Consider the following 21,039-nt stretch of genomic DNA (forward strand, 5'->3'; position numbering starts at 1 on the left):
AATGACATAATTTGAAGCCAGAATAATTTCATTGATTTTTATTGATTGTGCATGTGCATTACCAGTCAACAGTTGGACACACCTACTTTTTCTTTTCATTAACATTTTCTACATTTTAAAATTAATGGTAAAGTCTTCATTATAAGTCTGCAATTACACAAATGTAAGTCTGGGAATGATTGTAGTGAGAATATATTGGAACAAAATCAACAAATTAGCATTTGTTTTAACATTAAATTAGTTACATTACAAAGTTAACATTATTTTAACATTTCACCACATAAAATATATTGGGACCTTGTGTGTTCAAACGTTTTTGTAGCTACTGATTTATGTATGATGCGTTTATGAATCCATGGCTCCAGTCCAGCAGGTGTCAGTGTATCTGCTTGTAGTTTCGTATATGTAAGTAAGGAAGAACACGTTGTCCATGTGACAGACGCTGATCTGATTCACACGGAGCTGCTGAAGCTGTATTAAACTAAGAATGAATCTATCAGAGAGTTCAGTCAGAAGTAGCGACTCTCCAGCTCTTCAGTGTGTGAGTAGCTGCTGTGAACTCTGTGACTGTATGCTGTTTGCTGAACAGATGCCAGCAGCATCACATTACATCTTTATTAACGTGAAGTAATGTTTGCTTTGAGTTCAGGATGTGTCTCAGCTGAAGATCGGGTTCATCGGAGCGGGAAACATGGCGTTTGGAATAGCGCAGGGCATCATCGCGTCAGGTGCGTTTGCGATTACGTCACTTTAAATGTGCATGACGTCAGTGAGAATTCTGGCAGCATCCAAGATCCTGTCAGCTGCACAGATAAATATCAACTAGTTTAACTACTATATATATATATATATATGTGTGTGTGTGTGTGTGTGTGTGTGTGTGTGTGTGTGTGTGTGTGTGTGTTTGTTACATGGACTACTGTATTACAGAAAAAAACTAACATAAATAACAAAACAAACAAAATATGCAGGCACTAAAAGTAGTGTTGTTTAATCTTGAAGAGTTAACTTTATTAAAACAAACGGAGACATGAAAATTACAGTGATAATAAAATTAGTTTCTGTGCTTTTTACTGACATTCTGTACTGTTTTTGTGTTATAGGGAAGGTTCCACCCAGTAATATAACTATTAGCGCTCCATCCATGAACAACCTTCCTCGCTTTCAGGTACGTCATGTGACTTTATAAGAACATGCAGTTCCATAAAAGTCAAGAAATGTAATGTGTGTATATATATTATATTATTATTATTATTATATTGTAATTTAAAATAAAATTGTTTAGCATAATGCCTATTTTCATTGAATTTTATGATACTTAAAATGCACATTATTTTACAATACATTAACATAATAAGATATATAAAATAACAATAAAAAAATTGTTAAATCAAAAATTGTGATAAAATAATTAATTGGGTCCTAATGGGTTGATTTCCATTACTGGAGTACAGGAAGCAACAGAGTTATGAAAAAATGTGAACTGTGGCCCTAATGTTTCTTAATGAAATTCACCTGCATTTTAAATAGATCCACACCTGAATTCTTTCAAGAAGCTAGAAATGTAATACTTTTGGTAGTGATATCTGGAGTAGATGACGGACACCTTGAAGGTATACTCCATCCCAAAATGAAAATTTTGTCATTAATCACTTACCCCCATGTCGTTCCAAACCCGTAAAAGCTTTGTTCGTCTTCAGAACACAATTTAAGATATTTTGGATGAAAACCGGGAGGCTTGTGACTGTCCCATAGACTGACAAATAAATAACAGTGTCAAGGTCCAGGAAAATATGAAAAGCATCGTCAGAATACTCCATCTGCCATCAGTGATTCAACCGTAACGTTGTGAAGCGACGAGAATACTTTTTGTACACGAAGAAAACAAAAATAACGACTTTATTCAACAATTTCTCTCCTCTGTGTCTCTCCAAATCAGCGTAGCGCCATTTTGACAATTCTGAGCAATACGCAGGTGGCGTACACTCTTCTGTGTCAGCCGCGCCACAAGGATACGTTTATTACATGTATTTACGCTTTGGTTTGAAACAAAACAGCGCATCGACGCAAGCGCGAAGAAGACTATTCTGACGATGCTTTTCATACTTTTCTGGACCTTGACACTGTTATTTATTTGTCAGTCTATGGGACAGTCACAAGCCTCCCGGTTTTCATCCAAAATATCTTAAATTGTGTTCCGAAGATGAACAAAGTTTTTACAGGTTTTGAACGACATGGAGGTAAGTGAATAATGACAAAATTTTCATTTTGGGGTGGAGTAACCCTTTAACGCGTCATTTCTGTGACAGGTTTGTGTGAATGTTTTGACAGGAGAGAGGAGTTTCTATCACTCACGCGAATGACGAGGTTGTCGATCGCTCTCGGTTGGTCTTCCTGGCCGTCAAACCTCACCTCGTCCCAAAGGTGCTGAATGGAATCTCCGGGAATGTCACTCAGGAACACATCATCGTTTCCATGGCAGCCGGAATCACTCTAGAAACACTTGAGGAGGTGAGGGTTTACACAACTAACAATTTCTGATTTCCCAGAACATTCCCAGAAAGATTGCTTTTGCCAAGTCAGGTTTTTGTTGTTGTTTGGTTTGTAGAATTTTATTCTAATGCTCCCCTAACTTTACACTAAAGTTCCCCTATCCTTTATCGTTAGTTCATCTCGTTTCTTAGATATTAGTACTTTTATCATAAACAATTATCATAAAACTGTATTATATTTATATATAGACCTGTAACAACCCTGTTTTGTTTTAATTTATTGTTTAATTAATATATAATGATGAACACATCAACCATCATGGAAGATTCGCCTGAATAAGATTTAATTTTTCATTATTTACGGGGTAAGTTACCCAGAGTTTACATTTCTTCAGCATCAAATAATAATGACTGTTTTTTAAAATGTTACATTTATCCATAGACATTAAAAATAAAAATAAAAAATCATTATTTGGCTAAAAGTAAAGTTTTCCTCAGTGCATTTATTTCTTACCTCTAATAGTTTCGGTCTGTAAACAAAAGCTTCTCGATTAGCACCATGTTCTCTTAAACATGGGCGCGATCTCTCCGAAATCATATTTGCTCTCAGAAATATATTAATTATAAGCATTTATTTAATAAAGAGATCGATAAACGAATGTTAGTCGGCTAGTGAAACGAAATGACCGTTATTTTTTAAATTGCTCGAGTGCGCGTCTTTCTGTGGAAGACAGGAGAAAGCGCGTGCTGGAGAAGCTCGTGCAGGTTAGAGGCACGCAGTAAATAAATGACGATGAAAACAAATCCGTGAGTTTATGAATTCTGCGATTTTCAATCTACTTTTAATCCGGGCTTTATATTTTAGCCGTAAAGTTTGATATATCATATGTAGTATTGATATATCTGATCATTATAACGCGTTTTGATCTAATTTCTAGATTTTATTAAATGCTGCATACGTTCAGAGTTTAAAGGGCCACTACATAAAACATCTGCAACTTTGTTATATGTTCAGGTTAGTTGCTTATAAAACCATTTGGGTTTTCTAAGTTATCTTTAGGTTATTTAAAAATAGTCACCTTGAAGCATTCTGAAAACATTATTTTATGGTTGCAAAAAAAAAAAAAAAAAACCTTAAAACAACGTTTCTGGAATGTTATTATTTAACTCCCCCCTAAAAAATGAACAATAATACGTTAGGGGAATGTTTTTTAAACGTTTTTTATCGTTACATTATATAATATTTTTTTGGGGGGTTTTTTTTATGTCAAACATCAGATTCCATTACTGTCTGTTTTCATAGCTGTTGCCTGCTGGGACGCGTGTGATTCGTATAATGCCGAATCTTCCCTGCATGCTCCTGGAAGGGGCGCTGCTCCTCGCCTGCGGCTCGTGTGCGGGACAGGAGGAGGAGACTCTCCTGAAGGCCCTGCTCGGCCCGTGTGGGTTGGTGGAGGCGGGGCCTGAACATTGGATCGACGCCCACGTGGGCTTGAGTGGCAGTGGCGTTGCATTCGTGAGTGAAATGCCTTGTCCGAATACCCACACTTGCGGTCTTTGCACTTGACCGCATGACTACAAATATGACGTATTTCCTGTATCCTGTTTGTGTAGTGATCTTCAGTGTTAGTGAAGCGGTAACATATAATGAAAAAATACTATAGTGTTTTTGAACCATACTATAGTAAAGTGTATTATACTGTATATATTATAGTATTTACAACACTTTAATGAACGCTACAGCATACTGTAGTATTTACTATAGTGAACTGATAAGCAGTAATAAATACTGTAGTATACTTCAGTTTTTACTAGAGTAAGCTGTAGTGTATTGTAGTATAATATACCCTATAGTTGTAGAAAACTTAGTAGAGTATTGGGTAAAGTAATTTGTTTATATTACTATAGTTGTTATATTACCACAGCAACTATAGAATTACCACAACAAATTAATTGAAGTACTTTACTGTAGTATGGTTCAAAAACACTATAGTATTTAGTATAAATGACTATAGTATTTTTTTAATGTAGGTGTATGTGTTTGCGGAGGCACTGGCGGACGGTGCTGTTAAAATGGGGATGCCCAGCGCTCTGGCTCGACGCATCGCAGCACAGACAATACTGGTAAGTGTTTGCTCACGAAATGCTTCACAATAAATAAATCTCTTCATATAAACAAAATAAGGCTTTGTCTGTGCTCTTTCCAGTTAAAATGAGAGGCAACCACTGCATTTTAATCATGATCCAAACAAAGATGCTGCATACATGCAACATGAGCAGTTTTTAATCGAAATTAGATCGTATCATTTCAAAAATTTGAAGCAAAAACATTTGACTTCAGTTTTGTGAAACTATACATAAAAAAATATATGCATGAAACAGAAACAGCGGACGAGCTGAACGAGACGCAGATTCACTCTCTGCCAGCAGGTGGAGCTTAAAGCGTTTCCTTGGTTACCACTGTAAACAAAGCACTTATGAACACTAAATCGTTTCCTTGGTTACGGCTGTAAACAAAGCACTTATGAACACTGCATCACGTGGCGCTTAAAGCGTTTCCTTGGTTACCGCTGTAAACAAAGCACTTATGAACACTGCAGGAGGTGGCGCTTAAAGCGTTTCCTTGGTTACCGCTGTAAACAAAGCACTTATGAACACTGCAGCAGGTGGAGCTTAAAGCGTTTCCTTGGTTACCACTGTAAACAAAGCACTTAATGAACACTAAAGCGTTTCCTTGGTTACGGCTGTAAACAAAGCACTTATGAACACTGCAGCAGGTGGAGCTTAAAGCGTTTCCTTGGTTACCGCTGTAAACAAAGCACTTATGAACACTGCAGCAGGTGGCGCTTAAAGCGTTTCCTTGGTTACCGCTGTAAACAAAGCACTTATGAACACTGCATCACGTGGCGCTTAAAGCGTTTCCTTGGTTACCGCTGTAAACAAAGCACTTGTGAACACTGCAGCAGGTGGAGCTTAAAGCGTTTCCTTGGTTACCACTGTAAACAAAGCACTTATGAACACTAAAGCGTTTCCTTGGTTACGGCTGTAAACAAAGCACCTTATGAACACTGCATCACGTGGCGCTTAAAGCGTTTCCTTGGTTACCGCTGTAAACAAAGCACTTATGAACACTGCAGCAGGTGGAGCTTAAAGCGTTTCCTCGGTTACCGCTGTGAACAAAGCACTAATGAACACTGCAGCAGGTGGAGCTTAAAGCGTTTCCTCGGTTACCGCTGTAAACAAAGCACTTATGAACACTGCAGCAGGTGGCGCTTAAAGCGTTTCCTTGGTTACCTCTGTAAACAAAGCACTCATGAACACTGCAGCAGGTGGCGCTTAAAGCGTTTCCTCGGTTACCGCTGTAAACAAAGCACTTATGAACACTGCAGATGGTGGCGCTTAAAGCGTTTCCTCGGTTACCGCTGTACACAAAGCACTTATGAACACTGCAGCAGGTGGTGCTTAAAGCGTTTCCTTGGTTACTGCTGTAAACAAAGCAGCGCTGCACTTATGAACGGTAATATGCTTTATACAGAGGCAAGATGAAAAGAAAAAATACCATCTAAACTCTTCTAAAGACACTAAGTTTCCCTCAGACATACATTCATATAAACTAGCCCTAATTGAATCGCGATTTGTTTAGCATCTCTACTGATTTGAATCGTCACATATTTGAATCGATTTTCAACCGGCTCGCGTTTAATCATTGATAAGGTTTTTTTTTTTTAATGAAGTTTGTGATTTTGTGCAACCAAATGATTGTTACCATTTCAACAGTTTAAAACCCAGATTTTTGTGTTTTTGTTATTTTGTTGTAATAAAGATTAATAGAATTTTAACAATGTGTCATATTGCCATAAAATGAATCTGTCACTATTAGGAACTAGCTAGTTTCATTCCAAATATTGGTTTGAAGTTATTAACAAACTTACATTTCCCATAAATTAAAGAGAAAATAAAGAAATAATGTTTGTTTGATCACTTTTTGCAAAACTTTTGCGGTAGCTGGGTTGAATACCATTGCTCACCATTATACCTCATAATATACTATAACTGCAGATTGAGAGATTATGCTTAAATCTGCCGTGTCTGGTGTGTTTTAGGGTGCTGGCGTGTTACTGCGTGATTCTGGGAAGTTCCCGGCAGAGCTGAAGGCCGAGGTTTGCACACCGGGGGGGACCACGATTCACGGGATCCACGCGCTGGAGAAGGGAGGGTTCAGAGCGGCTACGATGGGAGCCGTAGAGGCGGCGACCGAAAGAGCCAGAGAACTCGGAAAGAAGTAGAGTGGGAATCACATTTAGAGACATTACGATACCTGAGGGACAATTAACTTAACACCTTAAAGTCTTACTTTATGCTCCAAGCATATCCAGTAGTCAGGGTTTCTGAATGTTGATTACAGTGGCCTTGATAATGGATTGAAATGTGCTTCTTAAAGTACAAATGAATGAGAATTTCTTGTGTATTCTAAGGGAACAATACACACAGACAATGAAACCCATGTTAGCTGTTAATACGTTAAACGTCTGTTACATGTCTGTATGATTTGGGATTCAGAAACCAAAGCAACTCTGAAATGGTGACTTTTTACACAATAAGAATGTGCTAGATGTGTTCACTTTATTTTCTGCACAGGAAATGTGTTTATTGTGTCCACGTAGATTCAAAGGATGAAAAAATAATATTAAATGTATAATAAATTAATCTCTAAGGAATTCACTGTGTTCTTTGTGCTTGTCATTTTTTAAATACATCATTTAATGGCACTTTGCATACTGCAAGGAATAAAACAAAAATTAAAAGAACTACAAAATCATTGTTTTGCAACAATACAGGAAGTGCATTGGTGTTCCTTAGATTTGAAAATAAAGGATATATGAAGGATATAAAGTTTGCATTTGAAGAATTTATCAAAGAATAAGGTATTTCTATCTTCCAAAGCATTTTCAGCACCAGTATTTTCAATAAACAATACAGTAAGTGCATCTTCCAAAGTATTTTAAGAAGAAATAAATAATAATAATAATAAATAACAAAAATAAAACTTGCAAAAAAATTTTTTATTATTATTGTTATTATACAATGTGTACGTATGTCTATAAAACATAAGATCCAAGTACGTTTTAAATAAATGTGAATGTAAATTTTTTTACAAGTGGATATAAAAAATTAACATTAAAATTTTGCCACAAAATTAAGTCAAACGTATATGTGTTTGTATAAAACATGTCTTTAAGAATACAATTACAGTTTAATTTTCAATTAAAACAAGTAAAGCCTAAGTAAAGTAATTTCGCTCTCGTTTCCACAAAATACAAATGGCCTTTCCCATCATTTTTGATGACGTCATATACGCAGCAGTGCTGGGAAACAGTGACAGAATGTACCATGTGGAAAAAATGTGATTGCGTAAAGACATACACACACTTCTGTAGCACAGTTGTGTGTATGTGTCTGTATGTGTACAAATACGAAACTTACTTAAACACACTTAAGCCGCCTCAGGGTAATGTTTGGTGGTTTTCTGGCGGTTTTTAAGCAGTGATCTCCCCCGCTCTTGAGAGGGAATGGTTCGCGCGGCTCTCGCTCGCTCCTTCTGTTCCAGGAGCGCGCGGCGAGCAGTAGCGAGCGATTCATTCAACGCCAAATAAATCCATTAAAGTGAGTATTTGTGTGCGAAAATGAGGTGGCTCATGCTCATTTAAGGTTTTTCTGGGTTTAAATTAATAAATAATGCTGTGCTGTAAATGTACGTGGTGTTTATCGTGCTGAAAAGCCGGTTAGACGTCTTTCATATGTTTATTTATTAATATAAGAATAATAAATCCGTCATCGATACATGACGGAAAGCTCGTGCTTTTGTTACACTCACTGTCATAATGAAAATACGTTTAATTTGTATAATATCCAGTGTGTTGTTTGATGGGCCTGACACCTCATGTGCAGGAAGTCCAGATTATCATGAATAATGACGCATTCCCATGTTTAATCGGATGATCTTGTATTAAACCGGAGATTTATACAGATTTATTGATTTTATGATCTCTAGATAACGCCTTATTTCGTTTCTGAATCAACAAAATGAGTGATTAGGCAAAAAAAATCTCCTTTTTCTCATACTGCACTTCAGATTTGCTGATCTTGACCATCATGGCACTAAAAGTGATGATAATACTGATAAGTTACTCATAACAGTGAATTATTTTCAGTCACATTAGCCTGATTGGTAAATTATCATGTAAGTTAAGCAACCTTAATCATAATCATGTTAGACTAGCAAAGAAATACTATTGTACACATGGCACCATGATAATACCATATTTTTTTTGGATATATACTATGATAATCATTCGTAACCATAGTATTACTATCAGATACTATCATTGTACCATGTTTTCACCATGATGCATCTTTGTGAGGGTATGTATAATGAAGTCCTTTCATTCTGTGAGATTCAATATAAACATAAATACTTAATTGCATTTTATGGTTTATTGCTTGCCTTCGATTGGATGAGAAGAACGTTCAGCTACATATTGTTTGTTTGATCGCTTTTCGTGTTTGCTGAAGGTGAGTTTGGACATGTTTATGTTATTTGACCCATTTGTGTGTGTGTTGTCCATTCTGAATTTGATTGTCCTTTCTTTTCTTCATCGCAATTTCTGCTCAACGTCTTTGTAAAGTGCAATGTATTTCATGTTGAAATCTAATGCAACCATGTCTGTCTTTAAAGCTGAAGTGTGTAATTTTTACTGAACGTTGCATGACAACGACGTACTAAAAACTGGAAAGTTTTTCCTTTCCAACATTGTCAAAATGATCCCGCCCTGTTCCCATGGATCCACCTAAATGACTTAAAACACTGTATTACGTATACCAGGCCAGTCGTTGATGTCACTTTGTATAGAAATGCATTACATTTCTGTTTTCACAAATTTGCCATGCAGATGAACAGCTAAAATGCATAAAAATGAAATCGAATAATGATTGTCTCCAAACAGGTTTCTCAACATAGACACTTATTTCCACCAATTCAGACTAATTAGAATCGCAATGGAAAGTTAGTAATTGTGAGTTGTAAAATTAATTCTGAAGAGAAAAAAATTAAAAATTGCGTGTTCTATATTTGTAATTGTGAATTGTATAACTCGCGCATGTGAGACGAAAGTCTGGATTGTGAGAAAAATCTTCAATTACATTTTTTACATTTTTATAAGGTGACGGAAATAAGCTTCCATACAAATACCCGTTTTATTAAGCGATTAAAATTTTTGTTAAATGCTAACAGTATTCTTTGGACTATGGACTATGCTAAAAATCTATCTGAAAAGTCTCTAATTTCATCGTCTGCATCCATAAAAGCAGCATTATTTTTATTATATATTGTATATAATTTTATTATATATTGTAATGAATCCGTCTTCAGTATTGCATTTTAAAATATGCTTTGTTTTTCAGCATCTTGCACCACTTTTAAGTTGCTGCGTCAATGTAAATCGTTAACTTGTTTAACTAAGGCGTATTTTGCGCTTAAACAAATAATTGATATGTATATCGCAACATACAGTTTACTAGGGTTGCTTGCAAAGGGGTACATTTCCGGAAACTTTCAAAAAAATCCCTGGCATGTTTCAAAAAAATCCTGAAAAGTTTCGAAAATTTCTGGAATGTTTCCGAAATTTACTGGAAATTTTCCACCTTTTTGCAACCCTACAGTTTACACACTTCATGTTTTATGTTATCGTACTGCTGTGTGAATAATTCTCCAGTTCCCTGTCACTCTCCCTTTCCTCTTTTTTTGTTTATTTATTAATCCTCTTCTACCTCTGTATTTCTGGACACAAGAAAATGCGCAACAGAAGCCATAGGAGTTCTTCTTCGAATCAGTCCAGTTCTTCTGAACGGCAGCCGGACCAAACCAACGCAGGCAGCGAGGGGTGTTTGTCCAGCGCGACGCTGGAGGGTTTGCGATCGGAGTGTTCGACGGTGTGGTTCGACCGCCTCGCGTACGAAAGTGCGGAGAGTCTTTATTACGTACGACTATTGCAGCAGCAAAACGGCACGACCGCTTCTGCGAGTTCTTCCGCAAGAAACAAGCAAGACACCTGCCGGCATGGAGAGCAAGAGGCTTGTCATCACGTCGTTCAAGCTGTGTGGGTGAATAAACCCAACTTTGACCAAGCCGAGAGCAAGTTTGTGGGCTGCGTTCCCAACCAACCGAGATCTCTCCAACTGCAGCCCGCCAACTGCGACGAGGGCTACCAATCGCAAACCCCGACTCCGCCCACACCGGCTTCCAGGCCAATCAACGGCCTCCCTTCCTTGCCACCGCCTCCAATGGGGGTGTGGCTACAAAAACCTCTTTTTGATAAAGCCGAGGCGACTTTCTATCAGAACCTGTACGGCCGGAGCTCACCACCGAGGAACCCGGAAACCAGCGGCGATGAGTCCAACTCCAAACGGCGAAATAACGCGGGAAAAAAACCTGTGGTTTGCGATCGACGGGAATCCAATGACATCACCACCAATCAGGGAGCGGCTCGCTGCTATTTCCTGCATGCCGACAGCGAGAGGGTGTGGCTAGATCACAGTCGCTATGCGGAGGCGGAGACTCGTTTCTATGAAGGAGCTGCGGCGAGATCCGTCAAAACAACTATAAACCGTTCTAGCCAGAAGCAGAAGTATGACTCAGTACTCGAGAAAATACACTTTCCTCACACACTGACACTGTAGATTATTAGTTTGTTCACCATTGAATTAAAGTTCTGTCATTTTATCAGTCCTGTTGCTCCAAACCTGCATTACTTCTGTTTCTTGAACCTATCATGAATCGCAAAGTGTTTTATGGCGAAAAGTGAGTCACGCAGGTTTGGAACGACATAGAAGTCAGTGAATGACAGAATTGGTGAATTATCACTTTAGTTTCATGCATTGCATTCACATGCAAACCGTTAACAACTTTTTCTGTTTCTTTTGTGCTCCATCTTCAAGTCATCGCACATTTTTCTCATGCCATTTTTTTTTGTTTTTCTTTGGTCTCTTTCTACACGTTCATTCTTGCTGTGTTTGTCCGTTGTGTTGGCTTGGAAGAGTCATTTGTCTGAATTCAGTTTTGTATCGTTTGGGTTTCTTCATTTGTTTGGTTGTTGTTATTTTTGCACGGTTGCATTAACATATGTATATTATTTGTAGTATTATTGTAGTATGCACCAGTTTTGGGGAGTAACTTGTTTTAGTTTCACTGAGATAATATTATAGTTTTTATTAACTTTGAATTAATTTATTTTATTTTCATTTTCAAATGTTTAACCACTGAGCTTTTATTTTTATGTATTTTTCATTTTAGTCATTTTGTTGTTTGTTTGTTTTTTATTTGTCTTAATTGGTTTAATTGTTTTTTTTATATCATGTAGTTTTTTAAATCTTTTTTTTTATTAATTTCTTAGTTTTTGTTATTTTAGTACATCAAGTTTAACTAAAATAAAATGAGCAATGTTGTTTTAGCAGGTATCTGAAAGAAAATTATTAAAATTAATAATGCAAATAAAAATTAATGTTGCTGGTAAATAAAAATATTAAAAGAACTATTATTTCACTGTAAAATTGTGAAATAATATAATTCATTTTACAGTAAAAGTTTTTCAATAAGCTTATTTTTATTTTCATTTTTTCAAATGATAAACCATTGTTTTTTCAGAAAAAAAAAGTTTTCATTTGAAATTAGTAATTAAAAAAAAAATTTTTTTAGTTTTGCATGTCCATATAGTTTTTATACATTTTAATTTTTTTATTTATTCCACTTTTATTTATTATTTAATTTTGTTATTTTAGTACACCAAGTTAAACTTAATGAAAATGAGAAATGTTGCCTTGGCAAATAACTAAAATAAAATAAGTACATTTTATTTCAACTAACAATTTTTTAGCTTTATTTAAATATAATAATAACCATTAGCATATAAATTCACTCCCCAGTACTGCTGTGCACCGTAGTTTGAAACATCCTTTCATTTTCATCAAGGAACAAACAGATAGTAAATCACATCCAGACCTTTATGAGTTCACTGAAGACGTTTGTTTATGAGGTTGTTACAGCTCTCCTGTGTGTTTTACAGGATGACTGCAGCAGAGTGTTTGGCGCAGGAGAGGATCTGGTTCGATAAGCCACGTTACGATGAAGCAGAGCGGCAATTTTACGAGCGGATGAATGGTCCCACGCAGCCCAAACAAGTAATAAATATATCACTTGAACTATTGCATCAGTATTTACAGCATGTGTGCTAATACAACTGTTCCACGCGGTACTTTTAAAGATCAGTAGGTTCATTCTAAACCTGTCTCTCGTCTCAGGACACTGGAGCTAACAGCATCCTTCAGGACATCGCAAGAGCTCGAGAAAACATCCAGAAATCTCTCGCTGGGGTGAGTCGAGCAAAAACCCTACCATTACTCTCTGAACTGTGCAGTCTAGCGCTCTTCTAGGGCTGCACGATTTCTGGGACAAAATCGGATTGCCGTGTTATTTATGTATTTATTATGATTTTATTTTCTGAAAAGCTACAGGTTTGAAGGTTTTGTACAATTTGAACAAAAAATTATAGTTATATATATAAGTATGACTGTATAAAAGTAACGTGGTGGTTGTTACAAAATTATTATACAAATATTATTTCACTCACACTAACCCTAAAGTTGAGAAAAATAAAATAGTGATGTTAATTTTATTTTACAGTACAACTGTATCACAATGGAAAAAATGGCTGTCCAGAAATATAGTAATGTTGTTATCGGTCGTTACTAAATAAAAAATATTAAAATAAAAATATGCACAATCTTCCCAAACATTTGTGAATGCATATCAGTAATTTTTATTAATATCATTATTATTGTTGCTGTTGTAAAACTACTAGTAAAACTATTAAAATAAGAAATACAACTATTGTTATTCACTGTAAAATTAAAAATGGAGTATTTAAGAAAACATAATAAAAATATTTATAATAATAATATTTTTATTTTACTGTAAAGCAGCTGTGCAATTACAATATAGATTTTGCCTGTCTTAAAATTTTTATTTTTAATTTATTTTCATATGTTTTCAAACCATTAAGGTTTTATTTTGGCAGAAGAACACAAAAAAAGCCCAGAATGCTTTTGTTTTCTTGACACCAGCCAGTTTATTAGTGTTTTTATTTTAATTAATCGTGCAGCTGTACCCTTGTTCTTAAACCCTAGTGAGTGGTCTTTCTGTGTGCTGTCTACAGAGGCAGAGAGTGTTGTGAGTGTGTCTCTGATGTGCTCTCTTAGGTTTTAGAACAGAGCCCAGCTCTTCTCTCTTAAATCATCTGTTCTCTTCCTTCATCTGCACTTTCCTCATAAATGATCTCTCCTGTAGCTGAAGACTACCTTGCAGCCAAGTAGAGGCTCCGCCCCTAAAATATCAAACCCCTCCCACCACTCGTCTCCTGTAAGTGTGTGTGTGACGCACACTAAAGCAGCTCACGCTCGAGTCGGCCAGCGCGTGATCATTGTGCATGCTTGCGTGCATGTTTTAGAAAGTTTTAGAAGAAATCTGTGATGCATGCATTTGTTGTTAATGTCTCTGCTGTGAAACGAGACCATAAACGAGAGCAAACACTTGCATCTTTGTTGTGAGGTTTGTATCAGTGCTGTTTTAGTGTCATTGCAATAATATAATAGGTTGTATTTTTTTTATTAGGTTTTTTTTTATTTTTGTCATACAACATTTCAGTACACATTAAACTTAAAATGATAAATGCTGAAATAAAATAAATAAAAAAAATTTATATATATTTTATTTTATTTCAGTTACTGTTTAACACCTAATGAGTTTTAACTCTAATAACCCTGGTTTGTATGATATTACAGACTGTACTATATTTATGTATTCATAAATATTATGTTTTTTAAATTGTAAAAAATAAATCTAATTAAAATAATCATCAAAAATAAGAAAAAAAAAAGATTATTTATTTATTTATTTTAACTTTTTACTTTTTAATGTATACACACCAATAGTTCTTAACTGGAGATTGTTAGTAAATCAACAACTAATAATTTAATCCTACATAATAAAAATCTAAATAAATAATTAAAAAACCCAATCAAAATAAAACACAAAAAAATACATATTTTATGTATTTAATATAAGAAATATAATAAATATTTTTTGATTACCTAATAATTACTTAAATCATAGAAACAATCAAAATAAAACACAAAAAATAGCTAAAATATTGAATTAGTCATGTGACCAATAAACAACATCAGAGAACCATAAACATGCGAATGTGTTGAAAAATTATTGAAACTTTTAGGGATTAAATGGAAAATGGTGCAAATGAATTACTGAATTTTTTAAAGCAGTTTTGAATCATTTTAAAGTGATTCACAGAAACTAATTCAACTTAACTGAACCAACTTCAAATATAAAATCAAAACATGTCTAAAAGCTGCATGCTCTGACAAAATGGCAAAATCTATGTTGTGTGTCGTGTGGTACATTAAAATAGTGTAGCAGTTAGTGTCGTAACAGACTGTAGTTGTGTGTTTGGTTGGTGTGTGGAGTACAGTATGTAGTTGTAAGTAGATCTGATTCTCTCACTGGACGGTTGTGTATCAGAGCAGGGGCTGATGGGAACTCTGGTGTGTGTGTGTGTGTGTGTGTGTGTGTGTGTGTGTGTGTGTGTGTGTGTGTGTGTGTGTTTAGAGCGGCGGAGGCGGCGCTGCTGATTACGGGGAGCTCGCGGCACGCATGAAGGACCTGGAGCTGGAGAACCAGAGTCTACACAAAGGTGTGTTTAACAGATTCTCATAGAGTTGCGTTTTCATTAGGGCTGTCAAATGATTAATCACGATTAATCACATCCAAAATAAAAGTTTTGTTTACATAATATATGTATGTGTACAGGGTATATTTATTATGTATATATATATAAATACACACACATAAATTATATATTTAGAAAATATTTACATGTATATACGTTTATATATTTATATTCTTATATTTTATATTATATATAAATATATTTAATATATAAACATAACATATTCTTCTTAAATATATACATGCATGTGTGTGTATTTATATATACATAATAAATATACACAGTATACACACATATATTATGTAAACAAAACTTTTATTTTGGATGTGATTAATCGTGATTAATCATTTGACAGCCCTAATTTTCATTTGTGTCAGGATGGAAAGGCAGAAAGAATTTAACAAACGCAATTCGCGTTCTGATTTCACTTTTGGTCATTTTGAGAAAGAATGAATGAACAACGTTTGGAAAAGAAGCATTAGAAGACTAGATAACTATTCAGTATTCAGATTTCAACAGAACGGTACTAATCCAAATTGTAAACAAAAATAAATAGTTCATTTGTTTACATACAGTGTAATGTTTATATACTATTGTAGGTTTTGTTAGTATTTTGAATTAGTTTTTTTTTTTTTTTTTTTTTTTTTTTTCGTTTTAGTTTAATATTTAGTCATTTTACTGTGCTCATTTATACAATTTTATTTTTATTATTGTTCTTTATCATTGTTTTATTGCTATTATTGTTTTTATTTATATAATATTATACTTTTTATCAGTTTTTTTAATTAACGTTTTTCACTTTTTAATGTAATTTTATTTTTAAATTTTAGTAGTTTTACTAGGTGCTTTTATAAAATTTTTGTTATTGTTATTACTATTATTGTTTATTTATATACTATTAAAATTTGTATTGTTTTGAATTATTTATTTTCAGCTTCCAATTTAATTTAAGTATAAGCTTTTGTAATTTTTTTAAAACATTTAAAAATATTTAAGTTGGCTTTTATTTTCAGTTTTCATTTTAATTTGTGTAATTTTTTGTAAGTTTATTTATTTAGTTATTTATTTTTTGTTATTTTTAAATATTACTATTTAGGTTTAATTTGTTTTTATTTCAGTTTTGGTTTAGTTAATTGTAGTGCTTCAACTTAATTACATTTACATAATTTCTTTTTCAGTAAATTTTTTTTCACCTGATTTTTTTTTATATATATATTTTGTAATTAAAAAATAAGAATTAATTTTTTTTTTTTTTTTTTTAGTTAACGATAATATTTTTTACATGCATTAAGCATCTATTCTGTCTTTATTTCTCTCAATACCATGCATTGGATTTAGTTGTAGCAAACCTCATATAAAAAAATTTATCTAATATTTACTTGGATATCCGGAAAAATAACAGCATATTCATCATTAAAACTGAACAGCAGTGATGTCATAATATTTACATATGAGCTGTCATGTATTTACATCTTGCCTAATCTTCTGCAAGCACTTCCTTAGTTGCTCTGGTTGTGTTTCTAGTGGTGCAGGAGCTGCGTTCTGCTCTCAGTAAGGTGGAGAGTCGCGTGTCAGCACTGGAGAAGCGGACAACAGCGCCAACCGTTAACGGCACCGCTCCCACCGCTCCTCAGAAAGCCCCGCCCGCTCCGGCGAAACAGGAGGAGGAAGATGAGGATGAGGACGAGATTGATCTGTTCGGCAGCGATGAAGAGGTGGACGAGGAGGCCGAGAGACTGAAGGAGCAGCGGCTGCAGGAATACGCAGCCAAAAAGGCCAAAAAACCCGCCCTCATCGCTAAATCTTCCATCCTGTTAGACGTCAAACCGGTAAGTGTCTGCAGCAGGGAATACACGTTATGTTTTTTGTTTCGTTTCGTGTTTGTTGCATTGTCTTTTCCCCCAAATAAACAGACAACCATCCTGAATACACTAGTAACTGCATAGCATCCATATAGAAACAACCTAACGGCTACCTGGAACACCCTAGCAACCGCTTAGCAACCACATAGAAACAACCTAATAGCTACTTGGAACACCCTAGCAACCGCATATCAACTACAGAGAAGCAATCTAACAACTACCTTGAACACCCAAGCAGCCGCATAGCAACTAAAGAGAAACAACATAACAGATACCTGGTACACCCTAGCAACCGCATAGCGACTACAGAGAAGCAATCTAACAGCTACCTGGAACACCCTAGCAACCGCATAACAACTAGAGAGAAGCAATCTAACAGTTACCTGGAACACCCTAGCAACCGCATAGCGACTACAGAGAAATAATCTAACAGCTACCTGGAACACCCTAGCAACCGCATAACAACTAGAGAGAAGCAATCTAACAGTTACCTGGAAGACCCTAGCAACCGCATAACAGCTACAGAGAAACAATCTAACAGCTACCAGAAACACCCTAGCAACCGCATAATATCTAGAGGGAAGCAATCTAACAGTTTCCTGGAACACCCTAGCAACCGCATAGCAGCTAGAGAGAAGCAATCTAACAGCTACCTGGAACACCCTAGCAACCGCATAGCAACTACAGAGAAGCAATCTAACAGTTACCTGGAAGACCCTAGCAACCGCATAGCAACTACAGAGAAGCAATCTAACAACTACCTGAAACACCCTAGCAACCGCATAGCAACTACAGAGAAGCAATCTAACAGCTACCTGGAACACCCTAGCAACCGCATAGCAACTACAGAGAAGCAATCTAACAGCTACCTGGAACACCCTAGCAACCGCATAGCAACTACAGAGAAGCAATCTAACAGCTACCTGGAACACCCTAGCAACCGCATAGCAACTACAGAGAAGCAATCTAACAGCTACCTGGAACACCCTAGCAACCGCATAACAACTAGAGAGAAGCAATCTAACGGTTACCAGAAACACCCTAGCAACCGCATAACAGCTACAGAGAAACAATCTAACAGCTACCAGAAACACCCTAGCAACCGCATAATATCTAGAGGGAAGCAATCTAACAGTTTCCTGGAACACCCTAGCAACCGCATTACAACTAGAGAGAAGCAATCTAACAGTTACCTGGAAGACCCTAGCAACCACATATCAGCTACAGAAAAAACAATCAAACAGCTACCTGAAACACCTTAGCAACCGCATAGCAACTACAGAGAAGCAATCTAACAGCTACCTGGAACACCCTAGCAACCGCATAGCAACTACAGAGAAGCAATCTAACAGCTACCAGAAACACCCTAGCAACCGCATAGCAACTACAGAGAAGCAATCTAACAGCTACCTGGAACACCCTAGCAACCGCATAGCAACTACAGAGAAGCAATCTAACAGCTACCTGGAACACCCTAGCAACCGCATAGCAACTACAGAGAAGCAATCTAACAGCTACCTGGAACACCCTAGCAACCGCATAGCAACCACATAGAAATAACCTAACAGATACCTGTAACCACTCTAGCAACCACGTTAATCACGCAATCAGTTTTATTTCAGCACCAATAATTTGGTATTTCTTAATATTTTTTAGCATTTATTCATATTTTCAAATCACTTTTATTTTTGTATTTTCAATTAAAACTTTTAGTTTTAGTTTGATCTTTTATTTTAATTTAGTTTCATCTCTTTTTTTTCTTTTCAGTTTTAGCTCTTAGTCATTTTTTTAAAGACTTCACTTTCAACTTATTTCTCATTTTCATTTAAGTGTAGTTTTTTATTTTATGTTTGTTTTACTTCAGCTTTATTTTAATTGCTTAAACTAACCTAGCAACCACGTAGAAACTGCCTAGCGTCTATCTAGAGCACCATAGCGACCACCTAACAACCATCAGAACCCCTCCAGCAATTCCCTAGCAACATCCAGAATATCCAAGCTGCTATCTAGCAACCACCCAAAACTCCTAGCAACGCCCTAACGACCACTCAGAACACCTTAGCAATTGCCTAGCAACCATGTAGAACAACCTAGCAACCACCCAGAAAATCCTAACAGCACCTTTGCAATCGCAGAGAACGCCCTAGCAACCACTAAGCATCCATTCGTAATACCCTAGCAACCGCATTAAAGTCTATCCATTTGTCTGATAGACTGAATTACCTTAAAACCTTTTAAAATGACTTTTAAACAGTTTTTAAACAGTTTTTTTCCTGGCGTTCGCAGTGGGACGACGAGACGGACATGGCCAAGCTGGAGGAGTGTGTGCGGTCGGTGCAGGTGGACGGGTTGCTGTGGGGAGCCTCCAAACTGGTTCCTGTGGGTTACGGCATCAAGAAACTGCAGATCAACTGCGTGGTGGAGGACGACAAGGTGGGAACAGACTTCCTGGAGGAGGAGATCACCAAGTTTGAGGACTACGTGAGTAACGTCTCCATAAACTGAGCGCTTCATTCTTCAAGTGTCAGCCAGAGCTTGACGTGTGTGTTTTGTGTTGCAGGTTCAGAGTGTGGATGTTGCGGCGTTCAACAAGATCTAACACACACACACAAACACTCACATGCAGCTGGATGAACATCCGTTAATAAAAGCGCTCAGATGTATTTGTCTGCCTTGGTCTCTGTCTTTTATAGCCATCACATCTCTTTAAACATGTTGATGATCAACAGGAGAATTACAGTCGACACTGACACTGTTTAAGCGCGCTCTTGTGATCCTGGGATCCATTGCTGGTGTTTTTAGCGAGCCACACCGGAGCCAAAACCGCTGTTAATATGTAATTTAGATCTTTGCATGCTTCTTGTAAAATTTTAATAGAGAATTTGTTATAGCTGCTTGGAAATGAATCAGTTACTTTCACTAAAGACATAACCGACATTTTTTTCGAGGATACTCTCCAAGACAGTATTTGGACTATTTTGTATGTATTGATCGGTACAAGAGCAAGAAGAGGCAAATTTCGCTGTTCAAGCGCTTTGAGACGCATCTCCAGTGCAGGTGCTGAACTGGGCTCTTTCACATCTTTTTCTGTTTGCATGTTCAAACTGTGATCTATATTTGTTCGTTCAGGTGCAGCAGGACGCGAAGGAGAGCTCAGTTGAGTTTTTAAGCATCATGTGTTTGAATGGTTAAAACTCTTTTGAATGTTTAAATGGGCAAAGCTTAAAAACACGTTCAAATGATAAGCTTTCCTGAAGATGTGCAGCAGTGGCCCCTCAACTGTCCTGAGCATAGTTTTAGGCTGGCCTCAGCCAGTCGGTTGAGTCGGAACCCGCCCAATCTGGCAACACTGCGAGGAACAGACGTGAGCTGATTCATGTATCACTGCCAAGCCAACACGGAGGTGACTTAAACTGTAATTCACTGACTGGCCACAAGAGGGAGTCAGCCCCATAGAGGGCCCCCCCACCCATGTTAAAGGGTTACTCCATCCCAAAATGAAAATTTTGTCATTAATCACTTACCCCCATGTCGTTCCAAACCCGTAAAAGCTTTGTTCGTCTTCAGAACACAATTTAAGATATTTTGGATGAAAACCGGGAGGCTTGTGACTGTCCCATAGACTGACAAATAAATAACAGTGTCAAGGTCCAGGAAAGTATGAAAAGCATCGTCAGAATACTCCAACTGTCATCAGTGATTCAACCGTAACGTTATGAAGCGATGAGGATACTTTTTGTATATGAAGAAAACAACAATAATGACTTTATTCATCAATTCCTCTCCTCTGTGTCTCTTCAAATCAGCGTAGCGCCATTTTGGCAAATCTGA

The 21,039-nt window shown here is 36.3% G+C and overlaps 2 protein-coding genes across 11 annotated transcripts; both read left to right on the plus strand.

The window, feature by feature from the left end:
- Positions 1-295: 295 nt before the first annotated feature.
- pycr3 (pyrroline-5-carboxylate reductase 3) lies at positions 296-7,210 on the plus strand. The gene is made up of 7 exons (XM_042746843.1): positions 296-541; positions 650-728; positions 1,104-1,168; positions 2,332-2,511; positions 3,796-4,008; positions 4,524-4,616; positions 6,596-7,210. The coding sequence occupies exons 1-7, from the start codon at positions 488-490 to the stop codon at positions 6,776-6,778; spliced, it is 867 nt and encodes a 288-aa protein (XP_042602777.1). The 5' UTR covers positions 296-487; the 3' UTR covers positions 6,779-7,210.
- Positions 7,211-8,003: 793 nt separating this feature from the next.
- On the plus strand, positions 8,004-19,871 carry eef1db (eukaryotic translation elongation factor 1 delta b (guanine nucleotide exchange protein)). 10 transcript variants are annotated; one of them, XM_042746239.1, is made up of 10 exons: positions 8,026-8,156; positions 9,016-9,065; positions 10,341-11,176; positions 12,611-12,725; positions 12,846-12,917; positions 13,891-13,962; positions 15,226-15,310; positions 16,871-17,175; positions 19,495-19,689; positions 19,769-19,871. In XM_042746239.1, the coding sequence occupies exons 3-10, from the start codon at positions 10,344-10,346 to the stop codon at positions 19,805-19,807; spliced, it is 1,716 nt and encodes a 571-aa protein (XP_042602173.1). In that variant the 5' UTR covers positions 8,026-8,156; positions 9,016-9,065; positions 10,341-10,343; the 3' UTR covers positions 19,808-19,871. The 10 variants fall into 10 exon arrangements, with proteins under 10 accessions (XP_042602176.1, XP_042602178.1, XP_042602180.1 ...); XM_042746237.1 differs by having other exon boundaries at positions 8,065-8,156; positions 12,840-12,917; XM_042746241.1 differs by lacking the exon at positions 13,891-13,962 and having other exon boundaries at positions 8,035-8,156.
- Positions 19,872-21,039: the final 1,168 nt, after the last annotated feature.

The sequence above is a fragment of the Cyprinus carpio genome, chromosome B20, assembly GCF_018340385.1.
Source record: "Cyprinus carpio isolate SPL01 chromosome B20, ASM1834038v1, whole genome shotgun sequence".
Lineage (NCBI taxonomy): Eukaryota > Metazoa > Chordata > Actinopteri > Cypriniformes > Cyprinidae > Cyprinus > Cyprinus carpio.